This window comes from Equus asinus, chromosome 8 (assembly GCF_041296235.1).
Source record: "Equus asinus isolate D_3611 breed Donkey chromosome 8, EquAss-T2T_v2, whole genome shotgun sequence".
NCBI lineage: Eukaryota > Metazoa > Chordata > Mammalia > Perissodactyla > Equidae > Equus > Equus asinus.
The window spans coordinates 65,326,949-65,352,482 of NC_091797.1; the positions used below are offsets into that span (position 1 = coordinate 65,326,949).

The following is a 25,534-nucleotide window of genomic DNA, read 5'->3' on the forward strand; positions in this document are numbered from 1 at the left end:
GGCTTCTCTGCCTTTCTTCCTCACGAAGCGGTCGGCGTCAGAAAGGGCAGGCTCTGGTCATAACAAGCCTGCTGCATTTTCCCACAGTTCTCGCAGGTGTCCTCAGAGCCCTGGGTCTTGGCTGTTAGTCCCCTATTCTCTGTCTGAGCTCATCCTGCTCCCTCCAGGTATTTCCTGGTCTTCTCCCCATCAGGCAGTCCCACCCCTTTCTTCTAGAAACTTCTTTCTTGGAACTTGCCTTCTCTGAGACCTTCCTTCTGACTAACTCCTACCTGTTCCCACCTCAAGACTAGAACCCTGGCCCTAATGTCCTCCGCTCTAAAATCACCTCAAGAACAGGCACCAAGGTCAAAGATGCCTTGTGTGTAATGTGGCATATGGAGTCTGTTTAGCTTCTTTTAAAATTTGTGTCTTAAAAATATATATATATAAAACATTTATAACAAATGCTCAGTGAGTGACCAAAAACCAAGTCGATGAGGCACAAGCTAAAAGTCAAACAGCAGGATGAGGGACAACCCAAGGGCAGAGGATGTGGCCTAGAGCCCGAGATCCGGGTCTTTAGCAGGGAGGAAAGAGCCAGAGGGAGCTGTGTGTGATCCCAGAGGCCATATCCCTGTGTGGCCTTGGGCGCGTCCGCTAGCCCGTCTTCATCTTCATCTCTTTGCCGTGACTGCCTGGTTACGTGGTGGTGACGATGGAGGGAGAGTGTACGTCAAGGGTCTGACCGCAGTAAATGACAATTGATATATTAATTATTCCTACCTGAATGTTTTTGGCAGTTATATTTACTTCTGTAAAAATTGTCACAAATATTTATTGATCCTTGACTTCACAGAAGTGTTAGTAAAGACAAAAATTAAGCAATATGAAAGAGGAAGTGAAAAATGGAAGGTTTGTTTCTTGCGTTTAAATGTAAGATGCTGGTATGTACACGTTTAAAAGAATGATCTGAAGATTCTGGAATTCTTTTTTTTTTTTTTCAAAGATTGGCACCTGGGCTAACAACTGTTGCCAATCTTTTTTTTTTTTCTGCTTTATCTCCCCAAACGCCCCGTGTACACGGTTGTATATCTTAGTTGCATGTCCTTCTAGTTGTGGGATGTGGGACGCTGCCTCAACGTGGCCTGACGAGCGGTGCCATGTCCTCGCCCAGGATCCGAACCCTGGGCCGCCACAGCGGAGCACGCGAACTTAACCACTCGGCCACGCAGCCGGCCCCAATTCTGGAATTCTTAATTCAAGCTTGCTACTTCTAATAATGTCTGCCTGTGTTTCAGTCTTTCTATCCTTAAAACAATTTAGATATTATTACTAGTAAAATAAATATATGCATTGGATATTAAAACTTTTGTGCTCCTAAAGCACAAGGAGGCAAAACTTGCCCCCTGGTTCCCTTTTATCTCTAAACTGAGGCATCTGCCTGCTCTGGATATTTAAACATGGGGATATGCTACCCCCTAGTGATAACCTAGAGAAAAGCGGAAAATGCACAAGTCAGCATTTAGGGCAAAGAAAATAAAGTACCTTAAAACCAAGCGTGTAATGATCCCATTCTCTAAACTGAGATTTAAAAAAAAAAAAAGCCAAAAACAGTATACCAAATCCCACCAAAGTTATTCTTAATCTTACTGAATAATTTCAAGTTATCCTTGAAAGAAAACCAAACACAACATTGCTTTCGTGGGAAAAAATATATAAAGGTTTATTACATATTACATATGCATGTGTACATATATTGCATATTATATACATACATTTATATATATGTAGGTACTTTTTTAAAATGAGCCATCTGGGGCCCGGCCCTGTGGCTCAGTAGTTAAGTTCGTGCACTCCACTTCGGCAGCCAGGGGTTTCGCTGGTTTGGATCCGGGGCACGGACATGGCACTGCTCGTCAGGCCATGCTGAGGCAGCGTCCCACATGGCACAACCAGAAGGATCACAACTACAATATACAACTATATACTGGGGGGCTTGGTAGAGAAGAAAAATAATAATAATAATAATAATAAAAGGAAGATTGGCCACAGATGTTAGCTTGGGGCCAACCTTTAAAAAAAACATGAGCCATCTAACCCTGCTGTAAATCAAATACACTTCACTCCATTTGACGAGACTTCCCAACGTCATATGTCCACATGATGTGGTTCAGTTGGGCTGTGAAGGGAGACTTGCGTCTGAGCACAGCTCCTTTAACAGTGGGTCCACGCACATCCTTCCCGGTGGGTCTGTGCATTCCACCTCCCTGTGTATTAACCCACATGTGGACGTCACGTGCACTGAGCAAGGGAAGTCTGTCTCGCTGTTTGTCAGTGCTGTCCACACTTGGAGACAGGATGGTCAGGCGGCAACCCGGGAGGTGTCAGAGAAAATGATGTCTTACTGGTATCAAAGGCCCCAGTGAAACACGTCCCTTATCCCTAGCATCCAACATGTCCCTGGCAACATCCTGTGGCTTACTGAAGTGGCCGGAAATATCAAAAAAGACTAAATGGCTATTTTAGGTGTTCCTATTACTCATCTTACAGATGGATTCAATCACATTGCTCTTTATCATGGTCATCTATATTTAACCCGCCCCATTCATTTGGGTGAGCTGACCTTCCTACCTAGGAAGCCAGCGTAATCCACAAGCATCCAATATTTATTAAGCATAAACAGTGTGTGCCAGCTGATGTTCTAGAAAATAATCCTTGCCCTTGAAGGGCTCGTCGACTACTAAGATGGTAGGCATGTGGACAAATACTATCAGAAAGGTGCACAGTAAGAGTCTTTAAAAGGTGATCTGGGACCCTCTGCCTTGGAAAGGGATTAGTATCTGGGAGACACTCCCAAAATATTGCTGTTCCTCACCTGTGTGCCCTTGATGGCTCTGTTTAGCACATGGCTGTGTGACGTAGCACAATGGCGTGACTGCTCCCACAGCACTCTCAGTCTCTGCCTTGGCAGAAGGCTTTCCAACACGCAGCACTGATGACACCACAGCCCGAGTGAGAGGTGGCCGTGTCCTCCCAGGGCGAAGGCTAGGGAATGCCATCACTCACTGAGTGTATCAGTTATCTCTGCTGTGTAACAGATTACCTCCAAAACTTAGTGGCCTGAAACAACACATGCTTCTCGTCTCAAGGTGTCCGCGGGCAGGAGTGGGCGTGGCCTAGCTGGGCTCCCTGCTTCAGGTCTCCACAGGCTGCCGTCAGCTGCAGCAACATCGGCCTCCAAGCTCATTCAGTAAATGGCAGGAGTCGTCGTCCCTTTGGGCCACTAGAACAGAACACCATGAACTGGGTGGCTTAGAAACACCATTTCTCGAATTTCTGGAGGTAGGGAAGTCCAAGCTCGAGCTGTCAGGAGATGTCATGTCTGATCAGAGCCTCCTTCCTGGTTCTTAGACGGCTGTCTTCTCGCTATGTCCTCGCATGGTGAAGGGGCAGGAGGGCTCTCTCAGAGTCCTTTACAAGGGCACTGGCCTCATTCGGGAGGGCTCCACCCTCAGGACCAGCAGAGCAGACTAACCAATAACCAGTCTATAGGTAAGAGACATAAGGGGAGTTTGACTTGAGCTGAACTGAGGATTATGACCTGGGAAGGCCTTTTCCAGAAAGAAAGAAGGCATTACGGAGAAGCATGGTTTCAGTACAGTCTTATATCCTTGAGAACAAAGAACATACGTTAAACATGCCCAGGATACATATTCATCAAAGTTTCAAAGAGGTGTTCAGTTGCAAGCTAGCAGGTCAACATGCCCCGGAAGTCAGAAAACGGACTCCTAACACCAGTATCACCAACAGGGCGGATGGGAGGATGCACTCTTATCTTTTTTGTTGTTGGTTTTTTTTTTTTTGAGGAAGATTAGCCCTGAGCTAACATCTGCTGCCAATCCCCCTCATTTTGCTGAGGAAGACAGGCCCTGAACTAACATCTGTGCGCATCTTTCTCTACTTTATATGTGGGACACCTACCACAGCGTGGCTTGACAAGTGGTGCTATGTCCGCACCCAGGATCTGAACCGGCGAACCCAGGGCCACCAAAGCGGAACATGTGCGCTTAACCGCTGCGCCACCTGGCCGGCCCCAGAAGCTTTTAATTTTGATGACATCTGGTCGATCATTTTTTCTCTTATGGATCCTGCTTTTGATGTCATAACCTAACCTAAGGTCACAAAGATTTTCCCTTATATTTTCTTCTAGAAATTATATATTTTTAGCTTTTACATTTTGGTCTGTGATCCGTTTTTTGTTCAGTTTTGTATTTGCTGTGAAGGTCCAGCTTCATTCTTTTGCATCTGCATATCCAGCAGCACTTGCTGAAAAGACTGCCCTTCCCCCACTGAATCTGCCTTTGTCAACAATCAGTTGACCATGAATGTAAAGGTTTCCTTCCGAGCTCTCAGTTCTGTTCCATTGATCCACTAATCCCACACTGTCTTAATTACCGTAGCTTTATAGGAAGTTTTAAGTTGGGAGGGTGAGTCTTCAAATTTTGTTATGCTTCAAAATTGTTTTGGCTAATCTGGGTCCTTTGCATTTCCATATAAATCTTGGGATCAGCTTATCATTTTCTACAGGAAAAAAAAAGGTCCTCATCTGGGAATTTGATAGGGATTGTGTTGAATCTATTCAGTTCAGGAAGAACTGCCATCTTAACAATATTGAATCTTCCAGTCCATGAACATGGACTGTCTCTCCATTTATTTTTATCTTCTTAATTTTCTCTCAGCCGTGTTTTGTCGTCTTCAGCATGCAAGTCTTGCATTTCTTTTGTTATTTATTTCTAAGTATTTTATTCTTGTGATGTTGTTGTGGGTGGAATTTTCTTAATCTTATTTTTGGCTTGTTTGTTGCTGGCATGTAGACATACAGTTGACTTATGTATGTTGACCCTGTATCCTGTGCCCTTGTGGGACAGGCTTTTGTGAGTTAGAGCCACCTACAGTGCCAGCCCAGAGATACACAAGCTCCTGCAGAGCCGGGAGCCCACCTCCCCGTGTCCTGGAGCTGAACCTCCCCTCAGCCTCTCTCTGCCTGAGCACGTCCCCCTGGTGGGACACAGGTCACTTCACTAAAAGCGGGTGCAGAACTCTTGAGCAGCGCCATCTGAAAGTTCTTCCTTAAGCCAGCTGCAGTCCACATCTCTGTGCCCACTGCCCGCTGGCCTGGTCTGCTCTCTGGGGCGAGCAAACCGCTTGACGCTCCTTCCTAGAGACAAGACCGCCTCGGCCCGGCCCCTCGATGTGGCCCCAGAGCTGACACCAGCCAGCTGAGCCCTGTCTGGCCTGTGCAATGCAGGGCACAGTGGGACCATTACCTCCTGTCACCTGAACACAGGGTCCTCTTTACTGCAGCCCAGCGCTGCACTGCTCTCTCAGTGGCCACAGAACACCTTATCCTCAACAATACACTTTTACGTCAAAGTACAGACGTTAGAGCCGTAACGGATTTTTTAAATGTTGCGTATCTACTAACGCCTCTGGAATCTGTGGCGGGTTCCCTCATGGCAGCAGCGGGGATAAACGGCTCATGCCCCTGGCTTGCGTCCAGTCCTTTCTGAGCTCAGTGCTGCAGTGAATTCCTCTCCATCAGTGCGGACTCCAGCACAGCATTTCCCAGAGACGGGGCAGTCTCTGCCATGGTATGCCGAATGATCCTAGGAACTACACAAACCCAACAATAAGTAACATCAATACACAGAAATTATTGCTTTTTAAAGCATCTTCCACTCTCTCCAGTTGTGGCAAAAACGCAGTCTGTTAGTGCTGATATGTCTTTAATTATTTCTTTAACCCCTGGTAACCCTCCCCCGACTACCCCTTTTCTAAATGAAGAGCAAGCCTTGGGAAAATGGCATAATTTAGTAATACTTTGTTTTTCATTGTAAGTTATCTATGGCAAGTGATACTAGTTTTCCATTTGCAGTGGCATTATAAAGTTGCCTTTCAAAATGAAGTAAAAGTTTGAGTTGATGAGGAAAAATATTAACTGGACTAGAGGTGGTACACAGATACGGCCAAGGTGAAGGTGGTTTGGGATCTCAACAGGTGGGATACACCGGGATGGTGGCAAGGGCAGCCGCCCCCACCACTGAAACCTGGCTTCCCGGTCTGCCATGAACTTGCCCTATGCTCCCGGTCAAGCCGTGTCCCCACTCTGGGAGCCACCGCACCCTCTGCGCCCGACGGTGGGGTCTGCCCGTGGACACTAACCCTGTGTGGTCGTGCCCCTCCTGCAGGTGCGGCGGGCTGGGGCTGGTGCTGGCCAGCGCGGGCTTCGGCATGCTGACGGCGCCCATCATCGAGCTGCACAACCAGAAGGGCTACTTCCTGCACCACATCATCTTTGCCTGCTGCACGCTCATCTGCATCATCTGCATCCTCCTGCTGCCCGAGAGCAGGGACCAGAGCCTGCCCGAGAACATCTCCAACGGGGAGCACTACACGCGGCAGCCGCTCCTGCCGCACAAGAAGGGGGAGCAGCCCCTGCTGCTCACCAACGCGGAGCTCAAGGACTACTCCGGCCTCCACGATGCGGCCGCCGCAGGCGACGGGCTGCCCGAGAACGCCACGGCCAACGGCATGAAGGCCATGTAGCTGTGGGCGCAGCCTCCCTGACGGGGCGCGGGGTTCCCAGGGTTGGGGCTGCTTGGGCACAGGTTTACAGACCAGGGACCCAAGCCGTGGCTGGGGCAGGGACGCCCACCTCTGCTGCTGACGCCACGGCATCACGAGACTTTGAGCTGGTGTGGGGGATTCTGTCTTTCCGAAACTCTGAGGAGCGTGTGTTTGAGGAAGCAAACGCTTTGGAAATAACCCTTCAAAGACTTTCTTTTCTGCCATTAAATGTTTGTATTTATTTTGGTCATTTTTATGAGAAGCACTTTATTCCCTCATCCTGCAATAGAACCACCTCCTTCGGGAGAGGGGGCACGGTGGCCAGAGGCCGAGGCTTAAGAACCAGTGCAGCCAATCTCCTCGCTGGGGCTCGGGCGCCGCTCTCGTCCACCCCGGAGGAGCAGATGTCACCTCTGCCGCCCGGGCCGCCCCACGGCTGCCTGCCGGTGTTCAAGGAGAGACCCCACGATCCGTCGGGGAGCGTTTCCATGACTGCATTTTGGACAGAGTGAAATGTAAATGAGTAGGTTTTTGCTAGAGAGCCTATGTGTGGTTTTTAAAGGTTTTTCTGTTTGTAAGGTAAGAGCTTCTGTTCCATGTGTTGGGGGAAAGCGGCTTACAAATATCATTAAAACCAGCTTAGTCTTTCCTTCCAGATCATCCTTTTGTACTTGATGCTAGAAGCTCTTTGGGGAAAAGCTTAAGCATTTCACCAGAAATCTTAAATCATTACTGGTACTTCTGCCACAGTTTCCTGACACAGGTTTGTCTGCCCGGCTGAGTGCAGTGAGCAAGTATGTTGAGGTCTGAGACGTGTCACCGTTATTAATACTCCTTCCCAGATTTGGCTCCAGCAGCAAAGGTCCCTTTCAGTCAGCTTTTTTGCCAGCACTACTTGAAAACACGGCTACTTTCTGAACTAAAACCAACAGCAGACTAGGTGAAATAGACGATGAAGGCAAGCCCACTGGAGGGAGGCGCTCCCCCAGACGCAGCCTGTCGCCCGCATCTCGAGCACACGCCACGTAGAAATCAGCAGTTTGGATGACTGTCGGCTCTCCCTGACCTCACGTGAGACTGCGAGCCTGTGGGAGACGCCCCACCCTGCCTTCGCCTGCTTCCTGTCACCTCCTCAGCACCGAAGCGGGGCTCAGGGCCAGAAGTGGGGTCTCACAGGTGAGTCCAGCTGACCTCCAGCCTCTTAAAGCATCAAGACCAATTGAAAGCAATAACTCACCAAAGTCCGCTTCCACCCCCAGCCCCGATATCCAAGGGGTCTCACTGTGTTGCTCATTCCATCCCAGACAAGGAGGCTTCCTCCTGCCTTTTTCAGGTCCAGCTGTCTCCCCCTGGCTGTGGGTGTTTCAGAGGACACTTGGAAGGCCTCCTCAAGGACACCCAGGGCCGCTAAAAACAGGCTTCATCGGCACAGGTGGGTGCCGCCTCATAGCTACACAGGCACCCGATTTTTTGGACAGCCTGGGTCCTTTCTAGAATTGTCCACTTCCCAACTCTGTGACGCGTGTGTTTGCCACGGGCCGTGTTCTTCCAGGGAAGTCATGGTCTCAGGTCTGTGTGAAGCAGTTAGGTGACTTCCAACTGATGGCTGCTAGCACTCAAAGGGCCAGAACAGAGGTTGACTCAGCGTCCCTTCCTCCCCTTCCAGCTTTCCACCTGGTCTTTTCTTACCGTCTACACCCACCGCCCTCCTCGTAAGTGGGCAGACCTCAGTAGGAGCCACTCACTTGATGAAACGTCGTGGAGAGGCGAGCAAACCTGCAGGCCCATGAGCGCCGTGTCTGTGTAACCACTGTCCCTGTCTCATTGGCCGCACCTGGGGTCTCCAGCCTCCTCTGAGGACCGGCGGCCGGGAAGGTGGGCCATCTGGGCTGTCTCTCCCCAGCTCATCCTCCCCTTCCCTCGTCTCTTACGGCATTTTTGTTCCACGTTTCAATGTTAGTCCGCATTCACCTTAATTTAAGAAGGTCTTTCTTTACTTCTGCGCAGCCTTCGCTTACCAAACTTGTGAAATACCTTTTGCCTTTTTTAGAGTACTTGCTACAGAGCCACCTGGCAGCAAGGCCATTGGGTCCAGGACCAACATGTGCAGCAGCCAGGCCATTGGGCAGTTGGGGAAGGTAGGAAGGAGCCAGCGAGGTCCCTGGGCCGCCTCCAGCCAGGTACATGTCTGCATCCGTCACCCCAGCACTGAGACACCTCACAGTCCCTCTCCTGTCCCACAGAAGGACTTGTGAGTCCTTCTCACTCTCTTTAAGAAACATATTGAAGCTGTCGAGTGCAGCCAGGAATCTCCAGGAATGTGGAGGCAAAGCCCAGCACTTTTAACTCCTGCCCCCAGGTCCCTGATCGCCATCGTAACTGACAACAGAAACACTAGTCGACCAGCAGCCGGCCCTGTCACGTCAGCCTCAGGACTAACTCGTGTTGACTAGAAGAGAAGCTGGCTATGAGGACTGAGCTCTCAGGACCAAAGTCTGGTGGATGTGCATGAGGCTGGCTAGCCGATGGTCGGCAGTGACATCTCAGCAGAGGCCCCACAGCTCTCCTCTCCTGGCAGCCTCAGGATTTGGCTGAGCTCCTGTCCTGTTGCCTGTTCAGCGTGGGGGTGTCTGAGGCTCTGCAGGAGCGCCTTCGTGAAGTGTCGCCATAGCAGAAGGGCTTCCCTGTGGGCGGGGCTGTGCGGCCAGTGCCCCAGGCCATCGCCTGGTGTGGACTCCTCAGTCCATTCCCCTCACGGCTGGAGGGAGATGCTTCTCTCTCAGGCCGCTGCCACCTCCAGTCCACCCTCTGCAGCACCCGCACCCCTGGCCAGGGAACATCCAAGGTACGTGCTCCGGCCGCTCTCCTCCACCCACTCCCAACCCTAAGGATCAGGGAGCTGGGGGCCCTTCAGTAAAAGTTACCCACAGACATAAACACCTGGGACGGGCTGGGTCTTTCTTCATTTTGTTCTTTTCCAGAAGTCCATCATAACTTATCAAATACCGTAAATATTAGCACCCAAGACAAATAGGAAAAAGGTTTAAATGTTTTCTAAAAGAGCATAATCCCTTGCAGCTAGAGGAGAGGGGCTGTTAAGTTGGTTTGGCGACAGAACAGCGAGCAAGCAAAACAAGCCCTGTGCAGAAATACTGCACTCAGGCCAGCTTTCCAGAGTCACACACGGGATGGCGAGTGCCCGTGCAGGGACCGTGTGGCCGGGCGTGTGCGTGCGGGGCAGGCCGCACCCCACCGCTCTGAGGGATGGACACCTCACTTCATGTATCTCGTGTTTTGGAAAAGCAGTGCAGTGTCTTGTCTAGTGGGGAACTCTCCCCTCCCTCTGTCCTTCCCGCAGCCCCAGCACAGAGGTTTCTCTGTAAGAACCGTGTTCCTGTACCTGCCGCCCGGGATTCCTCTGGAGGTGCTCCTGCATAGCACAAGCCTAACCGAGTTCTGAACTGTCGTTCAAAGCTCAATGTCTGCATGATGTCACATCTGTGGTTCCTTTGGGGAAAATTTGTATGTAAATGTACAGAAATAAAAACATTGCCCATTAACAAATTTCCTCTGGAATGTCTTCCCTACCTCATCTGATGGTATCCAATGAAAGACATTTCACGACCACTCACTACCAGGAATAAAACTGTTGTCTCAGACCTGGCTGCGTCCCTGCGTCCCTCCGTCAGTGCCTCTGCAGAGCCAGCCCCCAGGCTCGCCCTGAGGGACGGTGGGTGGCCTCTCACTCCGCTGCAGGCCCTAGTCTCAAAGGCAGGCAGAGGCGGGGATGAGATTAAACATCACTGTGTGTCGTGCGGCTCCTACACCACCTGAGGCCCGGGCCCTCAGTAAACTGGAGAGTTCTTTCCTCCCGTGTGTTGATGTCCTGCTAACCCGTGGCCTGAAGGTTCCTAGAGAGGTCAAGAAATGCTTATCTTACACTGTGATTCTGTGAGGAAAGACTAATACTCCAAAACTCTCTTCTTCAATGTAGTATTTTTTAACAAGAAAACAATATTTCTTTAATAAAGTATTTATACCAAACTCTTCTCTCCTTAGCCCTGATTTTGTTACTTACTCTTCCTAGAGAGGTACTCACGGTGCTTCCACGCTCTGGCTACGCTGGCCAGGGCCTTGGAAGTTAGCACAGGAAGTCTGCAAAGGAGGGAAGCATCCTGAACCCCAGATCTACTCCTCCGAAGGGCCTTTACATCCTGGCCAAAGTGCCACCCCCTCCCCACTGGCTGCCTACCACTGGCCCAATGCAAGGCTTCTGCCACTGCATGAAATGTGTTACAGGGCCCGACTATCCACCTCTAGTAACAAAAGGGGTCCAGATGGACCAGATTAGGAAGTCCTTTGCCAGGGGTCCTCAACCTTGCCTGTGCTGAGAAGCACCTGCGGAGCTTTCAACCCGCAAAGCCTGGGCCCCAGGCCGCCTGAGTCTCTGGGAAGGGTCAGGCATGGTGATCTGGGAAAGCCCCCTCAGGGATTCGAATGTGAAGTTAGGAAACCTGACCCATGAAATACTGGCTTTCGGAAAGGGATGTGAAGGAAAACATGTAGCACGTGGTACTAGAAAGACAAATCCACTTCAGGTGGCAGGCGGACAAGGGCTAAGGATTAAAGATGACCAGAGCAGGGACTTGGGAGAAAAGAGGAGGAGGAAAGACAGGTAACAGGAAAAGCCAGGAGGAGCCGAAGCTCGTGGATCCACAAAAATGACATAGATCTATGAAACCATAATTGACATCTTGACTGCCATGGCACTTGGAGTCTGCAAAGCATTTCTGTATGTGCAGTCCTAACAAAAACCCAGCAAGGTGGAGATCAGTCCCATCCTATAGGTGAGGAAATGGCCCAGAGAAGTGCGACTTCACCAAGACCATAAACCTGGTGAGCAGGGCGGAGTGGGCTGGGACAGGCCAAGAGACAGTGCGGTGGGGGAAGAGGCGTGCACAGCTGGAAGGGAGGACGGGAGGCAGCCGGAGCCCACTTTACACAGACCCACCACCTGAACTCTAACTGGGGTCATGACTAATGCGAGTCTTTCTGGGGTTATTAGACGGGCCGCCTTCCATCCCATCAAAATCACATTTTACCCCTTTTCTCTATTTTTGAGCACTCGCATGAGGAAACCTTCCTGCCCGTTCTGCTTGTCTCCTTGCCCAGGGTGATCAGTTACAGCCTTTGAAAAGACCCACCTTCTGGTGAGGGGCAGAAGGAAAGTTAATAAGATTAACCCTGTAAAAACAAAATGGAAACACATTAACCTGCTGACAGACAAACAGTAGAATTCAATCCATTTATTTAAATGTGTACTATACATAAGTTACAAATCCTTGGTTCCGCCTCAGCTAGAACTTCTCCGGGAAAGCCTCCATTTCCTCCTTGATCCTATTTTCTACAAGTAATGCGAAGTTGCTGTCTGTGTTTTGAAGGTTATAGCTGACAAACACTTGTTTGTTGGTCTTCCTGGCTAAAAAGAGAAAACACATCGACACAGCCATGACTGACGTGCCCGGAGGTCCCTCCTCATGGCTACCTTACAGCTGAGAAATGCTTGCAGAAAGCGAATGGGGTGTTGGGGGGAGAGGAAAGTTCTGATTTCTACGACTTCACAGGCGGCTGCTGCAAATGCAGACTGAACTCTCTTGGACCCTCTGCTCATCTCCAGAACAATGGTTCTCAGGGTGTGGTCCCCTCATGAGCAGCATCACCTGCCAACTTGTTGGAGATGCAGTTTCTCAGGCCGCACCCCACATCCACTGAATCAGACAGGCTGGGGTGGGTTGGGGCCGGCAGTCTCTGTTCACAAGCCCTTGGGGATCTGAACACTGAGGTTTGAGAATCACTGCTTACAGAGAAAGCTGGTTTGGCTTTTTTTACTTCCTAAAAACACAGATAATGTTAAAGTATTTAAAATAAAATATTAAAGTTCTCCTTCAGCGCCACCCTCTCTACGGATTCCACTCCCCTCCCTGAGACAATTCTACATTTCTGCGCATTTACAAATAGATACACACACACACACACGTGTAACTTTCAATTTGATCTTGAATATATGTTCTAACCTCTTTCTACAGAACCAGTAAGAGTCGAGGTGTCCTGCTCCAACGACAGAAATCAAGCACAGTTACAAGCCCAGACGCTGAAGGCAGGACAGTCATCTAAGACCAGGAGGCAGGAAGCCTCAACCAGTTGCACGGTGTGATTCCCAGTGCTGAGGCCTCCCCGGGCCTCACCTCACACACAGCCGGGGTGCAAACTCCTCCTCCCCACAGAGGCACCCACCCCACCCTCCCACACGGACATGACCACGCCAGTCCCATCGGCAAAGGCGAAAAGGGGGTGAGGTGAGGAGAGGTGAGGCTGGGGCCTGTCAAGTCACACTAGCTCAGTCTGCCCTTGTTCAGTGGCAGGGACTTCCCTGTCCCCAGGGGGCCCACTCCGATTCCAACTGCTCTCCTTGATAAGACAGGGTCTTAACAGGGAGCAAAGCTGTGTCTGCCTGCATCATGCACCCAGCTGACCCAGCTTTGCCCTCCAGAGCCACACGGAGCTGGGGGTCCCCACTCCACCGAAGCCCCCCAACGCTTCCATGGTGATTCTGAGCCCTCTAGGTCACTTCTTTCCCAGCTTCCTTTCATCTTCCATGTGAGCTGCTGTTTCATCTCATTTCCCCTCGAATAGCGCACTTTCCACTGCAGGGTCCAGGCCCACCCACGCCTGAGACAGCCGCACGGCCCAGGGCCGCCTGGACAGCTCTGCGGGACCTCGGCACACGCTCGCTCAGCCTTTGTGGTGCTGGCAGCCATGTCACACCACTGACTCCTCGAGCCTCATCTGTGTTCCTGTCCTTGCTGGGCAGTGGTTGAGGGCTGCCAGTTTTTGCTGATACACACAGGATGGGGCCTTTCATTAATATTTGACTTTAATAAGTTGGTAAGGATATATTTTCTGTCTATGTTCTATTTCAATGTGTGTAGATTATTGTAAATTGATGTAAACCACGTGAGAGATGTTAATTTTAAAAAGCCCCAACATTTGAACAAAACAACAAAACAAAGGGGCCGACCCAATAGCGCAGCGGTTAAGTTCGCACGTTCCACTTCTCGGCAGCCCGGGGTTCACCGGTTCAGATCCCGGGTACAGACATGGCACTGCGTGCCATGCTGTGGTAGGCGTCCCACATAGAAAGTAGAGGAAGATGGGCACAGATGTTAGCGCAGGGCCAGTCTTCCTCAGCAAAAAGAGGAGGATTGGCAGATGTTAGCTCAGGGCTGATCTTCCTCAAAAAAAAAAAAAAAAAGCCTAGTTTTTTCCATACAACATGCTACTAGGCCTCCATGCCAACGACACTCCTGAGCTCATCTTACTTCATTGGCGTAAACAACTGATTTGTAGCACGCCAAACAGGTTCCCATCAGCCTTCTCTACCAGAATCTGTCGTCCACGCTGTGGCGGTCCACCCAGTTTTCTGGCTCTCTAAGCAGGAACACCCCATGTCTTCATGGGACCAGGCATGTCACAGAAGGAGCCTGTTGCACATGGGCGTGTCACTCCCTTGAACAGTGGCAAACGCAGAATGAAACAGCAGAAGCAAAGCGCGTCGTGTCTTCAGCTTACTTTCACGTGGCTTAGAGAAAATAATGACACAACAGAGAGGGAGCGATGACAATTGGGGATCTGGGTGACGGCTAAGTAGGAATTCTGTGCATGTTTTTGGCAGCTTTTCTATAAATTTAAAATTATTTCCTAACAAAAAATTACCAAAATAACCTGGCTGATACTAGTCAGGTTTCTAACTTCAGGCTAAAGAAACAGTACCGTGGACGTTCCTAAAACGCCGCGGCTGCCCTCGCGGCCTGCGCCCTGTCCACGCAGAGAACGCGGTGTGGTGCGCCCACGGGGAGCTGGCTCGCCCGCCCCGGCGCCCTGCTGCGCCTCCACACACAGCTGCACCGTACCTGCATGCACCCGGAGGGGCTGACACAGCAGTTCCCACTGGGCAGCGATCAGGCTGGTAACTGTCACACGATTAAAACATAATCTCCCCAGAATCAGGGGCAGGGCCGCATCCGCTGCGCACCCCCAGCGCCAGGCCACAGGGGCTCCTTCCCTGGCTTGACAACTGCGCTGACTAGGCTCCCTGGTGAACACGAAGACTGAGGAGGGGACGGGGGCTGCCCTCCTGTCCGCGGTCTTCGGCGCCCGTGACGCCCTGGCGGTGGCGCACGCTGGCGGAGGCGCACGGTGGCGGAGGCAGAACACGCTGCCCTCACCTGAACTGCCTGGGTCTTCACAGGAGTCTGTGTGCGCGGAGGGGGCGGAGCCTTCGACCTCCCGTTCTTTGCTGAACACCCACTCTACGCGACGCTCAGGCCAGGCCGGTCTCTCTTCTGATCTCTGAACACCACCACACGGAGAGAGAAGGGCAGTCCCTCCTCCTCGGGGCTGGTACCCTGCTCCACAGGCTCCACCGAGTCCCTGGGAGGCCCAGGAGGCCACCTGGAGTCGCTGCGGCACCATTCATACTCTCCTCCCCTGAGATGATGTGCTTACAGGAGGGAGCAAAATCACCTCTCACTCCCAGGCTTGGACGGCAGCCAAGCATGACATGGGAGTCCCTTGGGAGCACACTGGCCCTTGGCCCTGAGACACTGGGCATGGACGTGCCCTCCTTAAAGAAGACCCAATATACAAAGGTCTGTGCTTAGCCTGCAGTAAGGAGTTGGTTTACCTCTCAGTATAAAGATTCTGTACCTCTGAAGTGGCTTGCCTCATGATTCCATTAAACAGTGAGGTCCCCATCTGGCTGCTCGTGCAGCGCCAGCTCTGGGTACGTACCTAAGCGCTGGGCAAGGCCAGTGGAGGTCGTGTCAGAAGTGTCTCCGAGGAGGGAAGTGGACACGGGAATGGAGTCCTAAAAGGAAAACAAAGAACACGGTGCTGCTTCTCCAGCAGCCAAGCTCCTGTGCCTTCTGCTGCTTCACGAGGGTGGCTGTGGCAGGTTCTGGGAGGTCAGACACATCTGCCAAGAGAAGGAAGGTCTGGCATCTGTGTCAATAGCCAGGTAGGTTGACCTTCTAATGCATATGAGGTCACAGAGCTGGGACAGATGAGAAGTCACCTGAATCTGGCATCACAGTGCTGTTAATCAGTTCCAGGGCCTATTTCACATAAAGAGCTTGTTTTCGTGTTGGAAACTCCAAAGCATGCTGAAGGGCAACATTAGGAGCAAGACGGAAGCAAACAAGAACATTAGGGGCATAGCAAGAAGAGAGCCGATCAGAGTCTGGGCGCCAGGTGCCTCGGGTCCCGCTCACCCCTGAATGGCCACCAGCCGAGAGGGCAGGATGCCTAATCTCCTCATCGGGGCCTGTAGAGAACACACCTCGCCAGCCCCTGAAGGTGTCTGGGCTCTTCAAGGTTAACAAGGGCCCTGTGACTCTGCAGACAGCCACCAACCTCAGCACCCAATGACGAAAATAAAAACTTCTGAACATGCTCAGCCAATCCTCATTGCAGATAAGCAGCAATAAAACTAGAGACAAATAAATGTGGCCCTCCTGAAATCTAGAAGTAATCTTACTTCCAACTCCTTTGGAAGCAATTCCTCTTACCATTAAAAAGGCCTACCTTCAAAGAAAAACACCACTAGCTTATAAGGTGGCAAAACGGAAGACTTCTGAAAGAAACAGCTTCAGTACGGAGGTCCAGGAGTCTTAGGAAGTGACAAGGTTTTTATAGGGACAAGTTTGTGCAGTCAGAGGCTCTGGGGTTTGGTGCCCTCCCGACCCCACACCGTCCAGGTAGAGACAGGTGAACTGAACGCACACCTACTGTGTGTCAAACACTGTGAGCAGAGCACAGATCAGAGACTGCTCCTTGTCTGCCAAGGGTTCAAAGTCACTCCAATATGAGACAAAATTGTTCTGTCTATAAAACAGATTTATTTGGTCTATAAAAGATGATCAAAAAGCACAGGATAAGGGGCTGGCCCGGTGGCGTAGTGGTTGGGTTCGCATGCTCTGCTTTGGCGGCCCGGGGTTTGCAGGTTCAGATCCTGGGTGCAGATCTACACACCGCTTATCAAGCCACGCTGTGGCAGCATATCATGCACAAAATAGAGGAAGATTGGCACAGATATTAGCTCAGTGACAATCTTCCTCAAGCAAAAAGAGGAAGATTGGCAACAGATGTTAGCTCAGGGCCAGTCTTTCTCACCAAAAAAAAAAAAAAAAAAACAGGACAAGAATGAAAGCATTTACTGCATGCCTTTTTGTTGAAAAAGATACAAAAATATGATCTGAACGAGCTTGCTGTTTATAGATTTCATGATTAACATTTAGCTGTATGTTAACAGTACTTACAGTTAAACCACCTGAAAACAGAAAATCTACCTTAACAGAGTGGCCTTTTTCCACCAAAAACAAAATTTAAAACCCCATATTGCTACCCTTCTTAATACTTCATTATTTCCAAAATCTCTCATGCCAGCTAGTCTCCCAGGCAGACACCTGCCTAGACAGTTCTGCCGTGGCTGGAGCACCACCTTCCACTCCCCCAAGTGGGCCAAACGCGTCCTAGATTCTCTGAGCACACAGGGTCCCACACCCCATCTTCCCTCGTCCCAGGCCAGCTTCCTCATGCTGGTGGGACAAGCATCATCCTAGTCCTGCAGCCTCTCTTGGCACCAAACACAGACCTGCTCGCTGTGAGACAGGCCAGCTGGGAGAGCAGCACAGCTGTGCAGTCTTGTCTTACATGTGGGGGTTTGGGGACGGTAGGAGGGGGCAGACCTCACAGACCCTTTGGTACCATCCTCCACGCATGGGCTGGCAAACTTTTTCCAAGAAGGGCCAATAATAAATAATTTAGTTTTTATGGACCACAAGGTCCAACTCCAACTCCTCAACTCTGCCATCGAAGTGCAAAAGCTGTGCCAGATGCTACTGAATGGACGGGCATAGTTGTGTTCCAATAAAACTTTATTATAAAAGTAGACGGCAGACCAGCCCACAGGCAATAGTTTGCTGAGCCCTGTCCTGCAGGAATCTTAGGTTTCCTCCCTTAAGTTATGTCCTGCACCTCTTCCCCCTAGCTGGCTGTGCACCTGCCCCTGGAGGGCACACAATGTGGTCAGTAAGTGGGACTGGCTCCTTTTCTGTTCCTGCCCCAATCTCGGTGGACAGTGACTTTCCAGTTGAGAAAATACACCCTACTAGGAGCTATGACTACCAAGTGGTCAGGCCAACAAAGCAGCCCACAGGAGAAGCCTTGAAGCTGATTCAAGATAGCAATGCCTCGTCTTAACCAGTGAGCAGTCCTGGGCCCCCTATGGCCCACGGCCCTACCCACTGTCGATGACTACAGCCTTAGATCTAGGAAAGCAAGAAGGTAAGGTGGCTCCAGAGCACCCTGACCTCCAGACACACAGCCCTGCCCTCCAGGCCTCCTCCTCTCCTCCAATGAAAGACCTGAGACAGCCACCTGCCCAACGGCCCACCTGCTGGTACTCACCAAAAAAGAAAGGAAAAAAAACACAGCAGGAAAAGAACAGCAAGAGGAGAAAGGGAGAGGAGGGCACTGTGTGAGGATATCCAAAATCGCATCAGAGCCTTCTTCCTGAAGCCTTGCCCAGGCCCTGCCTGTGGCTCGCTCCTCTGACTTCCCACCACCTCTGGGCCCCCATACCCAAGATTACAATCCTTACTGCCCGACTAGCTGCGGGTTACCGCTCCTTCTCCCTAGCAAACAGGGTTCCCTGAAGGCTTCATTCATGCCTTCAACAAGGATTTAAGGAGCAGCTTGTCAGATGCTAGGGACACAAAAACTCCTAACACAGACAGACCTCACCAGCACCATGGACACTGACAATAAGCTGCAGAGGGAGCAGCTGCGAGCTAGAGCAGCCAAGAGGCCACAGCCAAGAGGCCAATGAGTAGGCGGGGAGGAGGGCAGAAGCAGGGGAGCCACCAGGTGACAGGGCCTCCAGGTCAAGGTGAAGTCTCTGGTTACACTCTGAGATCCTCTCTTGAAAGGTGTGGAGCTGAGGAATGACAGTGTCACACTGCAGTGCTGCCCTGCACATAGCTCCTAGTAGGGTGTATTTTCTCAACTGGAAAGTCACTGTCCACCGAGATTGGGGCAGGAACAGAAAAGGAGCCAGTCCCACTTACTGACCACATTGTGTGCCCTCCAGGGGCAGGTGCACAGCCAGCTAGGGGGAAGAGGTGCAGGACATAACTTAAGGGAGGACCTTAATAGGGTGGACCCTTAACCTAATATGACTGACAAGAAAAGAAGAGACACAGAGAAGGCCATGTGACACTGGAAGCAGAGACTGGAGAGATGCAGCTGCAAGCCAAGGGACACCAAGGACTGCCAGCAACACCAGGAGCTGAGAGAGAGGCCTGGGATGATTTCGCCCTCAGAGCTCTCAGAAGGAACCAGCCCTGCCAACCCCTTGATTTCAGACTTCTGGCCTCGACAACCGTGCAAGAATAAACCTCTACTGTTGGAGGCCTCTGGGTGTGAGGCACCTTGTTACGGCAGCTCTAAGAAACCAATACAGGAGCAAAGGGGGCATCAGCCAAGGAGGAGCCAAGATGCTGCGCGCCCGGCCCAGGGTGGCAGATCTGCCCGAGCTGAGAGCTGGCTGGATTCCCTGTAGGTTATGACTGACATTCGGCACGTGGAGGGTGGGAGGCACAGAGGAATCAAGGATGACTCCAAGGTTTGGACGGAGTTGCCATGACAGGGGTGGCCTGGCTGTTGGAGGCACAGGTTCGCCAGGAGAGCTCCAGAGTTTGGTCTTGAATACGTCTAGCGTGAGATGTCTACTAGACTTCCAAGTGGAGATACAAAAGTCTGAAGTTCAGGAAAGAGGTCTGCACTGGAAACATAAATAAATGTTGGTGCGGTCAATATACAGACGGCATGAAAGCTGAGCGGTAGGCGCCATCCCCCAGGGCGCGAGTGTGACCAGAGAGCAGAGGTCCCAGATGAAGCCCCTGGACAGCCAACTACAGAGATGGAACCCGGAGCCAGCAGAGGGGTGGGGAGAGGAGGGACCCGCCGGGGCCCACGTGCTCCCCGCCGCCGGCGCAGGCCCAGACCGCCTCCCCGGCTCCCCAGGACATCAGAGGGAGCGTTCCGGAAAGCCCCGGGCCCACGCGCCCAGGACTGACCTGGGCCGCGCGCGCACCTGGGGGCCTGAAGCTTACCCGGCGCGCGCCTGAGCGCCGTCCGGCAGCCACGCCCCGCCCAGACCTCTGGTTGACCGGCCCGGCCGCGGCCGCCCGCGTCCCCAGCCCCGCGCCCCGCCCGGCCCGCACTCACGTAGCGGGTGCACATGGCCACGGCGAGGTTGCGCAGCTGCGGCGTGGCCCCCACCCACAGGAAGAGCGAGTCCGTCAGCCGCATGACGTGGAAGTGCACTAACTGCTCCCACAGCCGCGCGCTGAAGTTGTGCAGGGACACGTCCCCGGCCGCGCCGGCCCGCGGCCCCTCCATGCCGCCCGCCGGCCCGGCCGACCGCGCCGGACCCCTCTCGCCGCGCCGCCACAGCCGCCGGCCCGGCCAGACCCGAGCAGGCGAGCGCCGAGAGGCCGAGCGCGCCTTCGCTGTCCGTCCCGAGCGCGGGCGGGGCTGTCCGGGGGGCGGGGCCATGGGGCGGGGGCGGGGGCGGGGCCGGGCTGCTCGCGCTCGCCGCACGGAGAGCCCCGGCAGCGCGGCCCCACCGGCCTCCGCCGGCGCTCGGATGCGCCGATGGGCGCGCGGGGAAAGCCCGCTGCCGCCACGGCCCGGTGGGGCTGGGCTCCGGCGGTGGGCTCAGGAAGCCCACGGCGCCCGGCAGGACTCATGTTCGCTTGTTCCTTCCTTCCCGCTCCCACTATTGTTGAGGAGCAGCACTGCTGTCCTGGAGCAGGCCACATCTTCCCAGAGAGTGACACGTCGCCCTACAAAGACAATCGCCTTTACTTTACTAGTTCCCTAAGCGCTCCGAGAGCTGCCACCTCCCATCAAGCCGCCTTTGCTTTGGTTTACCAAAATCCTCCTCCTAGCAGCCCTGTAACTCCAGGGAGGCCTTGGACGTCCTGGCCTTAAGAATGGCAGGGATACTGAGAGAAAGCCTCTACAAAGGAAAATTGCGTCGACTGAGTTAGCGGGAGGATGAGGGGCCACTCTTGGACTCAGGCCCCCCTAAGCTGCAGTCGCGTACAGCCGTGGGCCTTGGACTAACCTTTTAACCTCTCTGAGACTCAAGTTCCCTCATCTGCAAAACGGAGATAAGAATAGGTACCTCTCAGAGGAGGGGACAGGATTATGAGCGAGTACATGGGAAACACGGTTGATGCTACGGGACCCTTTAATCTTAGTCACTTTGGGACACTGCAGAGTTGATATAAGGAAGCCTTCAATGTGTTAAGAGAGAATGTGGTAAAAGCAAACGGCCCATTTTGTCAGATTCTGTTACAAGCAACTGTTGAACTACATTGAAGTTTAAAAGGGTATTTTTACAGGTTTGTTCTATTTGCTAATTATCAATGATTCAATTGTATAGCTAATTTTCAAGTCAATATTTTTTAAGAGCTTTATTAAGGTATAATCAACATACAATAACTGCACATATTTAAAGTATACAAATTGAAGTTTGGACACGTGTAACTCATGAAATCATCTCTGTAATCAAGATGGCACATCCATCATCCCCAAAGCTTTCCTCAAGCCCCTTCCTGCCTCGTCCCCAACCACTGATCTGCATTTCGTCACTACAGATTAGTTTGCATTTTCTAGAGTTTTATATAAATGGAATTATATAGTAAGTGCAATTTTGTTTGTCTGCCTGTTCACCCATAGTTATTTTGAGATTCATGTAGGTTGTTGGGTATATCAGTAGTTCATTCCTTTTTATGCCTGAGCACTATCCCATTGTATGGATGAACCACTAATTGTTTATCTCTTCACATGTTGATGTTCATTTGGGCTGTCTCCAGTTTGGGGATATTACAGTAAAGCTGCTGCGAACATATGTGTAGAAGTAAGTCTCTGTATGGACATATGCTTTCACGTCTCGTAGACCAATACCAAGGAGTAGAATGGTTGTATTATATACTAGTTGTATGTGTAACCTTTTAAGAACCTGTTAAGCTGTTTTCCATAGTGATCGTACCACTGTACATTCCTGTCAGCAGTGTATGAGAGTTCTGAGTCCTCCCCATCCTCACCAAACAGCCAGGACCATGTCAACTACTTGGTATGGTCAGTCTCTTTCATTTTAGCCATTGTAAGAGGTATATAGTGGTAGCTCATTGTGGCTTTAATTTTCAGTTTCTTAATTCCTAATGAACCTCAATTCATACTGTACACCATACACAAAAATGAACTCAAAATTGTTCATAAACATAAAACTTAAAACTATAAAACTTCTAGAAGAAAACATGGGAGAAAACATTTATAACCTTTAATTAAACAAAGCTTCCATAGATAAAACTCCAAAAGCATGATCCACAAAAGAAGAATTGATAACCTGGACTAATGGAGTGGATGATCTCACCACTCCTCACCTCTGAGGTCCTCTAATGCTTTGTCCTCCTGGAAAACGGACACAGTCTTTAAAATGGAGAGTTTCTATCTAAGAATCTGAAAGAACTCTCTGGGGTAACTAAGATAACTGGTTAACACCCTATTGCCTCACCGGCCTCCCACGTCCACCAGCACAGTCAAAGCGTGCTCCTCTCTGCTCCTGCAGCTGGCCTCTGAGCACCACAGGGAGACCCACGTGACCCAGCAGACGTGGGCACAACCAGTCATGCCACCCAACACCATGCCACCCGACATCAGCTGCCCCTTCAACACTGCCCTGCAGTCCTTAGATTGCGTCCTCTCTCCTTTGAGGACTAGTCTCCTCAAGCCCTAACCCTACCCAAGACCTAGTTCAGCAGCTGACCTTGCTTCTGATTTTACAAAGAAAACAGAGGTTATGGGGGTTGATTTCCCCAACTCCTTGTCCGTCTACTCAGACCCTTAGCTAACCCCATTCTGACCGCCTTCTCTCCCCCTTATTACGGTGAGAAATGCCCCACCTCTTGTCAAAGGTTAATCTACCCATCTGTGCTCTGACACTGTTGTCCATGTCCTCAGGAACCTGACTCCATCAACCGTGGCAGCTTCCCCACTGATTCTGTGGTGGACTCTGAGGTGTGCCACCAGATTCCTCTTCAGGAAAGGACTTGTCTCATCTGCTGGAAATGCTGTTAGCAGAAAACCTTCTACCGTCACCTCTTTTGGAGTCTGCATCCCCTTCCCCGTGCAGCCCAAATCCAGTGATTGATAGAGGCAGCAGTAGAAAGGCAAGGCCATTCCACCACAGTGCAGGACAGTGATGGACTGTTTTCAGTCCAGAGTACCCATAGGATCAGCTGAGGCTGACTACTACAAGCGTAGTATTTACCTTATACTATCAGAAGAAATTAAGGATGGATGATCAAGACGCTGAGGGCAGTCACCTCAATAAAATCTTATGGTCCCTTGCTCACTTTCTGGACCTGGAACCCAAGAACTGAAGAGCTGGCCGGGTCCCCTGCAAAACCATGGCAGGTATACACAGTATGAGCACCCAACCCTTCCCCAAAGGGACCAACGGCCATTTACTCAGATAACAGTACACTAGGGAAAGAGGACGATCCAGTCATTTCAAGGGTCAGAGTTGGAATTGAGATCTGGAGACCTGAAGTGTCATCATGGTCCTCCTGTTAGAGTGGGGTCATGGAGGAACCAGCCATAAGTGGAGTCCTGGCCAACGATCCATTGGGTCTGCAGACCTATCTGGGGCCACTTGCCTGGTCCCTGAATATGTAATTGGGACAGACATACTTGGAAGTTGGCACAATCCCCACCTTGGGTCCTTGGCCTGTGGGCTAAGAACCATTGCAGTGGAGAAAGCCAAATGGAAGCCTATGAAACTGCCCCTTCCTCAGCTAAGCAATATTGCATCCAGGGAGGATGGTGGAAATGAGGGCCACCCTTAAGGATCTAAAGGATGCAGTGGTGGTGGTCCTCATCCTGTCTCTGCTTCACCAGTTGAATCCTGGAAGACGGCAACAGACTACCATAAACTCAACCAAGAAGCCATCCCAAGTGCAGCTGCCACAGCACATGTGGTGTCCTTGCTAGGGCAGTATAAGAAGGCCTCAGGTACATGGCACGTGGCCAAGTATTTGGGAAATACATTATTTTCTGTTCCAATCAGAAAAGAGGAGCAGAAACAGTTTGCATTCAGATGGGATTGTCAACAATATTCATTTACAGCTGTGCCCAGGACTATGTTAACTCCCCACCCTCTGTCACAGTGTAGTCCGAAGAGGCCTAGACTGTCTAGACATTCCAGAAAATATCACATTGCTGCATTACGTCGCGGTCACCTCTGTTTCACCAATGCCTTGTCTTCAGTTCACACCTATGGCCATATGGGGAATGTCACAGAAATAGCTGAAGAATGAGGTAAACACTGGAGCCTGGTGTTCGGATGGGTCAGTAGGTAGGTACAAGCTACAAATGGATGGCAGCTGCACCACAGCCTCACTCTGGCAGTGCATCTGGTCATCCCTTTTGTGTGGACAGAGCAGAAGCCTGAGCTCAGGGTACATACAGGCTCACGGGCAGTGTGAATGACCTGGCCCGGCTAGTCAGGGACCTGTTGGGAGAAAGACTGGAAGATGCAGGATAAGGAGGTCTGGGGAAGAGGCATGTGGAGGGAGGGACCACAAAGTGTGAGGATTACTGTATCACATGTCATCAGCCAGCAGAGAACATCCAGAAGAGATGAGGAATTAAGTGACTAAGTAGACAAAATGACTCTGTCAGTTGATGTTAGTCAGCCCACTGTCTTCCACCACCCCAGGGCTGGCACAGTGGGCCGGGAACCGAACAGCCATGGGGGCAGAGATGGAGGTTATGCAAGGGCAACAGTATGGAATTCCACTTACCAAAGTCCGTCTCACTACTGCCACCAAACACCCTACCTCCCAGCAGAGATCCAGGCTGAGGCTCTGTTATGGCACCATTCCTCAAGGAGATGGGGCGGCCACGTGGTCGCAAGTTGGTGATGTCGGGCGCTCTCCACCCAGAGGGGCCAGCAATTTGTTCTGAGAAGAATAGAACCACATTCCAGGGTGGGTTTGCCTTTCTGTCCAGAGCCTCAGATAGCGCCATTATCCAATGCTTACAGAGTGCGAGATCCTCCTGCAAGGCGTTCCGCATAAAGTCACTTGAGACAGCAAAAGGGTGGGAGAGGGGGCCCAGACCCAAGGGAGTCACTGGCCACATCACACACCCCGTGCACGCAAACCGAAGGCAGAGATGCTCAGAGATGGGAATTTATGCAGATGGGGAGCCATCCTCCAGGACTCTGAATACAACTTGAATCAAAGTGCTTTATATGGTGCGGCGTCCCCAGAAGGAAGACCACATAAGTCAGGGATCCAAGGGCTGGAAGCAGGAGAGACCCCACTTATCCTCCCTTCCAACCACCCATTTAGGCGAGTGTGCTTCCCAAACCTACACTTACAGACTGCAGGGTTAGAGGTCCTGCTTCCCACGGGAGGACACTTCCACCAGGGGCCACGCCACAGCAGGGGTCCCACTAACAATAGCTGTGTATGGCTGCCACTGGGCACTTTGAGCTGTTGTGTCCAAGCCCAGTAGGTTGAAAAGAAGTCACCATCCTGGCTGGTCAGAAGGAGATAAGGCTGTTGTCCCTGTGTGGGGCGGGAGGAAAATATCAGATGCCCAGGTGATCTCCTTGGGTGCCATTTGGTACTCCCTTACCCAACTGTGACAGTCAATGGACCAAACAGCAACTCTGGCCGAAGGGCAGGTCCTCCCCGGGAAGAAGTGTTGCCCAGCTTCTCAGAGA

At 51.5% G+C, this 25,534-nt stretch overlaps 2 protein-coding genes across 6 annotated transcripts in view; one reads left to right on the forward strand and one right to left on the reverse strand.

Annotated features, from left to right (window-relative positions):
• The window catches only part of SLC22A23 (solute carrier family 22 member 23), a 153,035-nt gene extending 145,777 nt beyond the window's left edge, over positions 1 to 7,258 (forward strand). For all 4 annotated transcript variants that reach the window (XM_070515686.1, XM_014867429.3, XM_070515688.1 and 1 more), the window contains one exon: positions 6,231 to 7,258. In XM_070515686.1, the coding sequence (XP_070371787.1) occupies positions 6,231 to 6,588 (358 nt within the window). In that variant the 3' untranslated portion in view covers positions 6,589 to 7,258. The remainder of the gene's footprint in view (positions 1 to 6,230) is intronic.
• Positions 7,259 to 11,900: 4,642 nt separating this feature from the next.
• PSMG4 (proteasome assembly chaperone 4) lies at positions 11,901 to 20,301 on the reverse strand. Of its 2 annotated transcripts, none has more exons than XM_014867427.2 (3): positions 19,957 to 20,301; positions 15,460 to 15,535; positions 11,901 to 12,088 (listed from the first exon to the last, which is right to left on the reverse strand). In XM_014867427.2, the coding sequence occupies exons 1-3, from the start codon at positions 20,284 to 20,286 to the stop codon at positions 11,967 to 11,969; spliced, it is 528 nt and encodes a 175-aa protein (XP_014722913.2). In that variant the 5' UTR covers positions 20,287 to 20,301; the 3' UTR covers positions 11,901 to 11,966. The 2 variants fall into 2 exon arrangements, with proteins under 2 accessions (XP_014722913.2, XP_070371791.1); XM_070515690.1 differs by lacking the exon at positions 11,901 to 12,088 and adding an exon at positions 12,330 to 12,501.
• Between the last annotated feature and the right edge of the window lie 5,233 nt (positions 20,302 to 25,534).

Excerpts from the sequence above, each read along its gene's own strand:
- PSMG4 (XM_014867427.2), bottom strand. The coding sequence starts at position 20,286 with ATGGCCCCGCCCCCCGGACAGCCCCGCCCGCGCTCGGGACGGACAGCG. Across the intron at positions 15,536-19,956 it reads TGGCCATGTGCACCCGCTAC|GACTCCATTCCCGTGTCCAC; the intron begins GTGAGTGCGGGC and ends TTTTCCTTTTAG. Across the intron at positions 12,089-15,459 it reads TGGCCTTGCCCAGCGCTTAG|CCAGGAAGACCAACAAACAA; the intron begins GTACGTACCCAG and ends TTCTCTTTTTAG.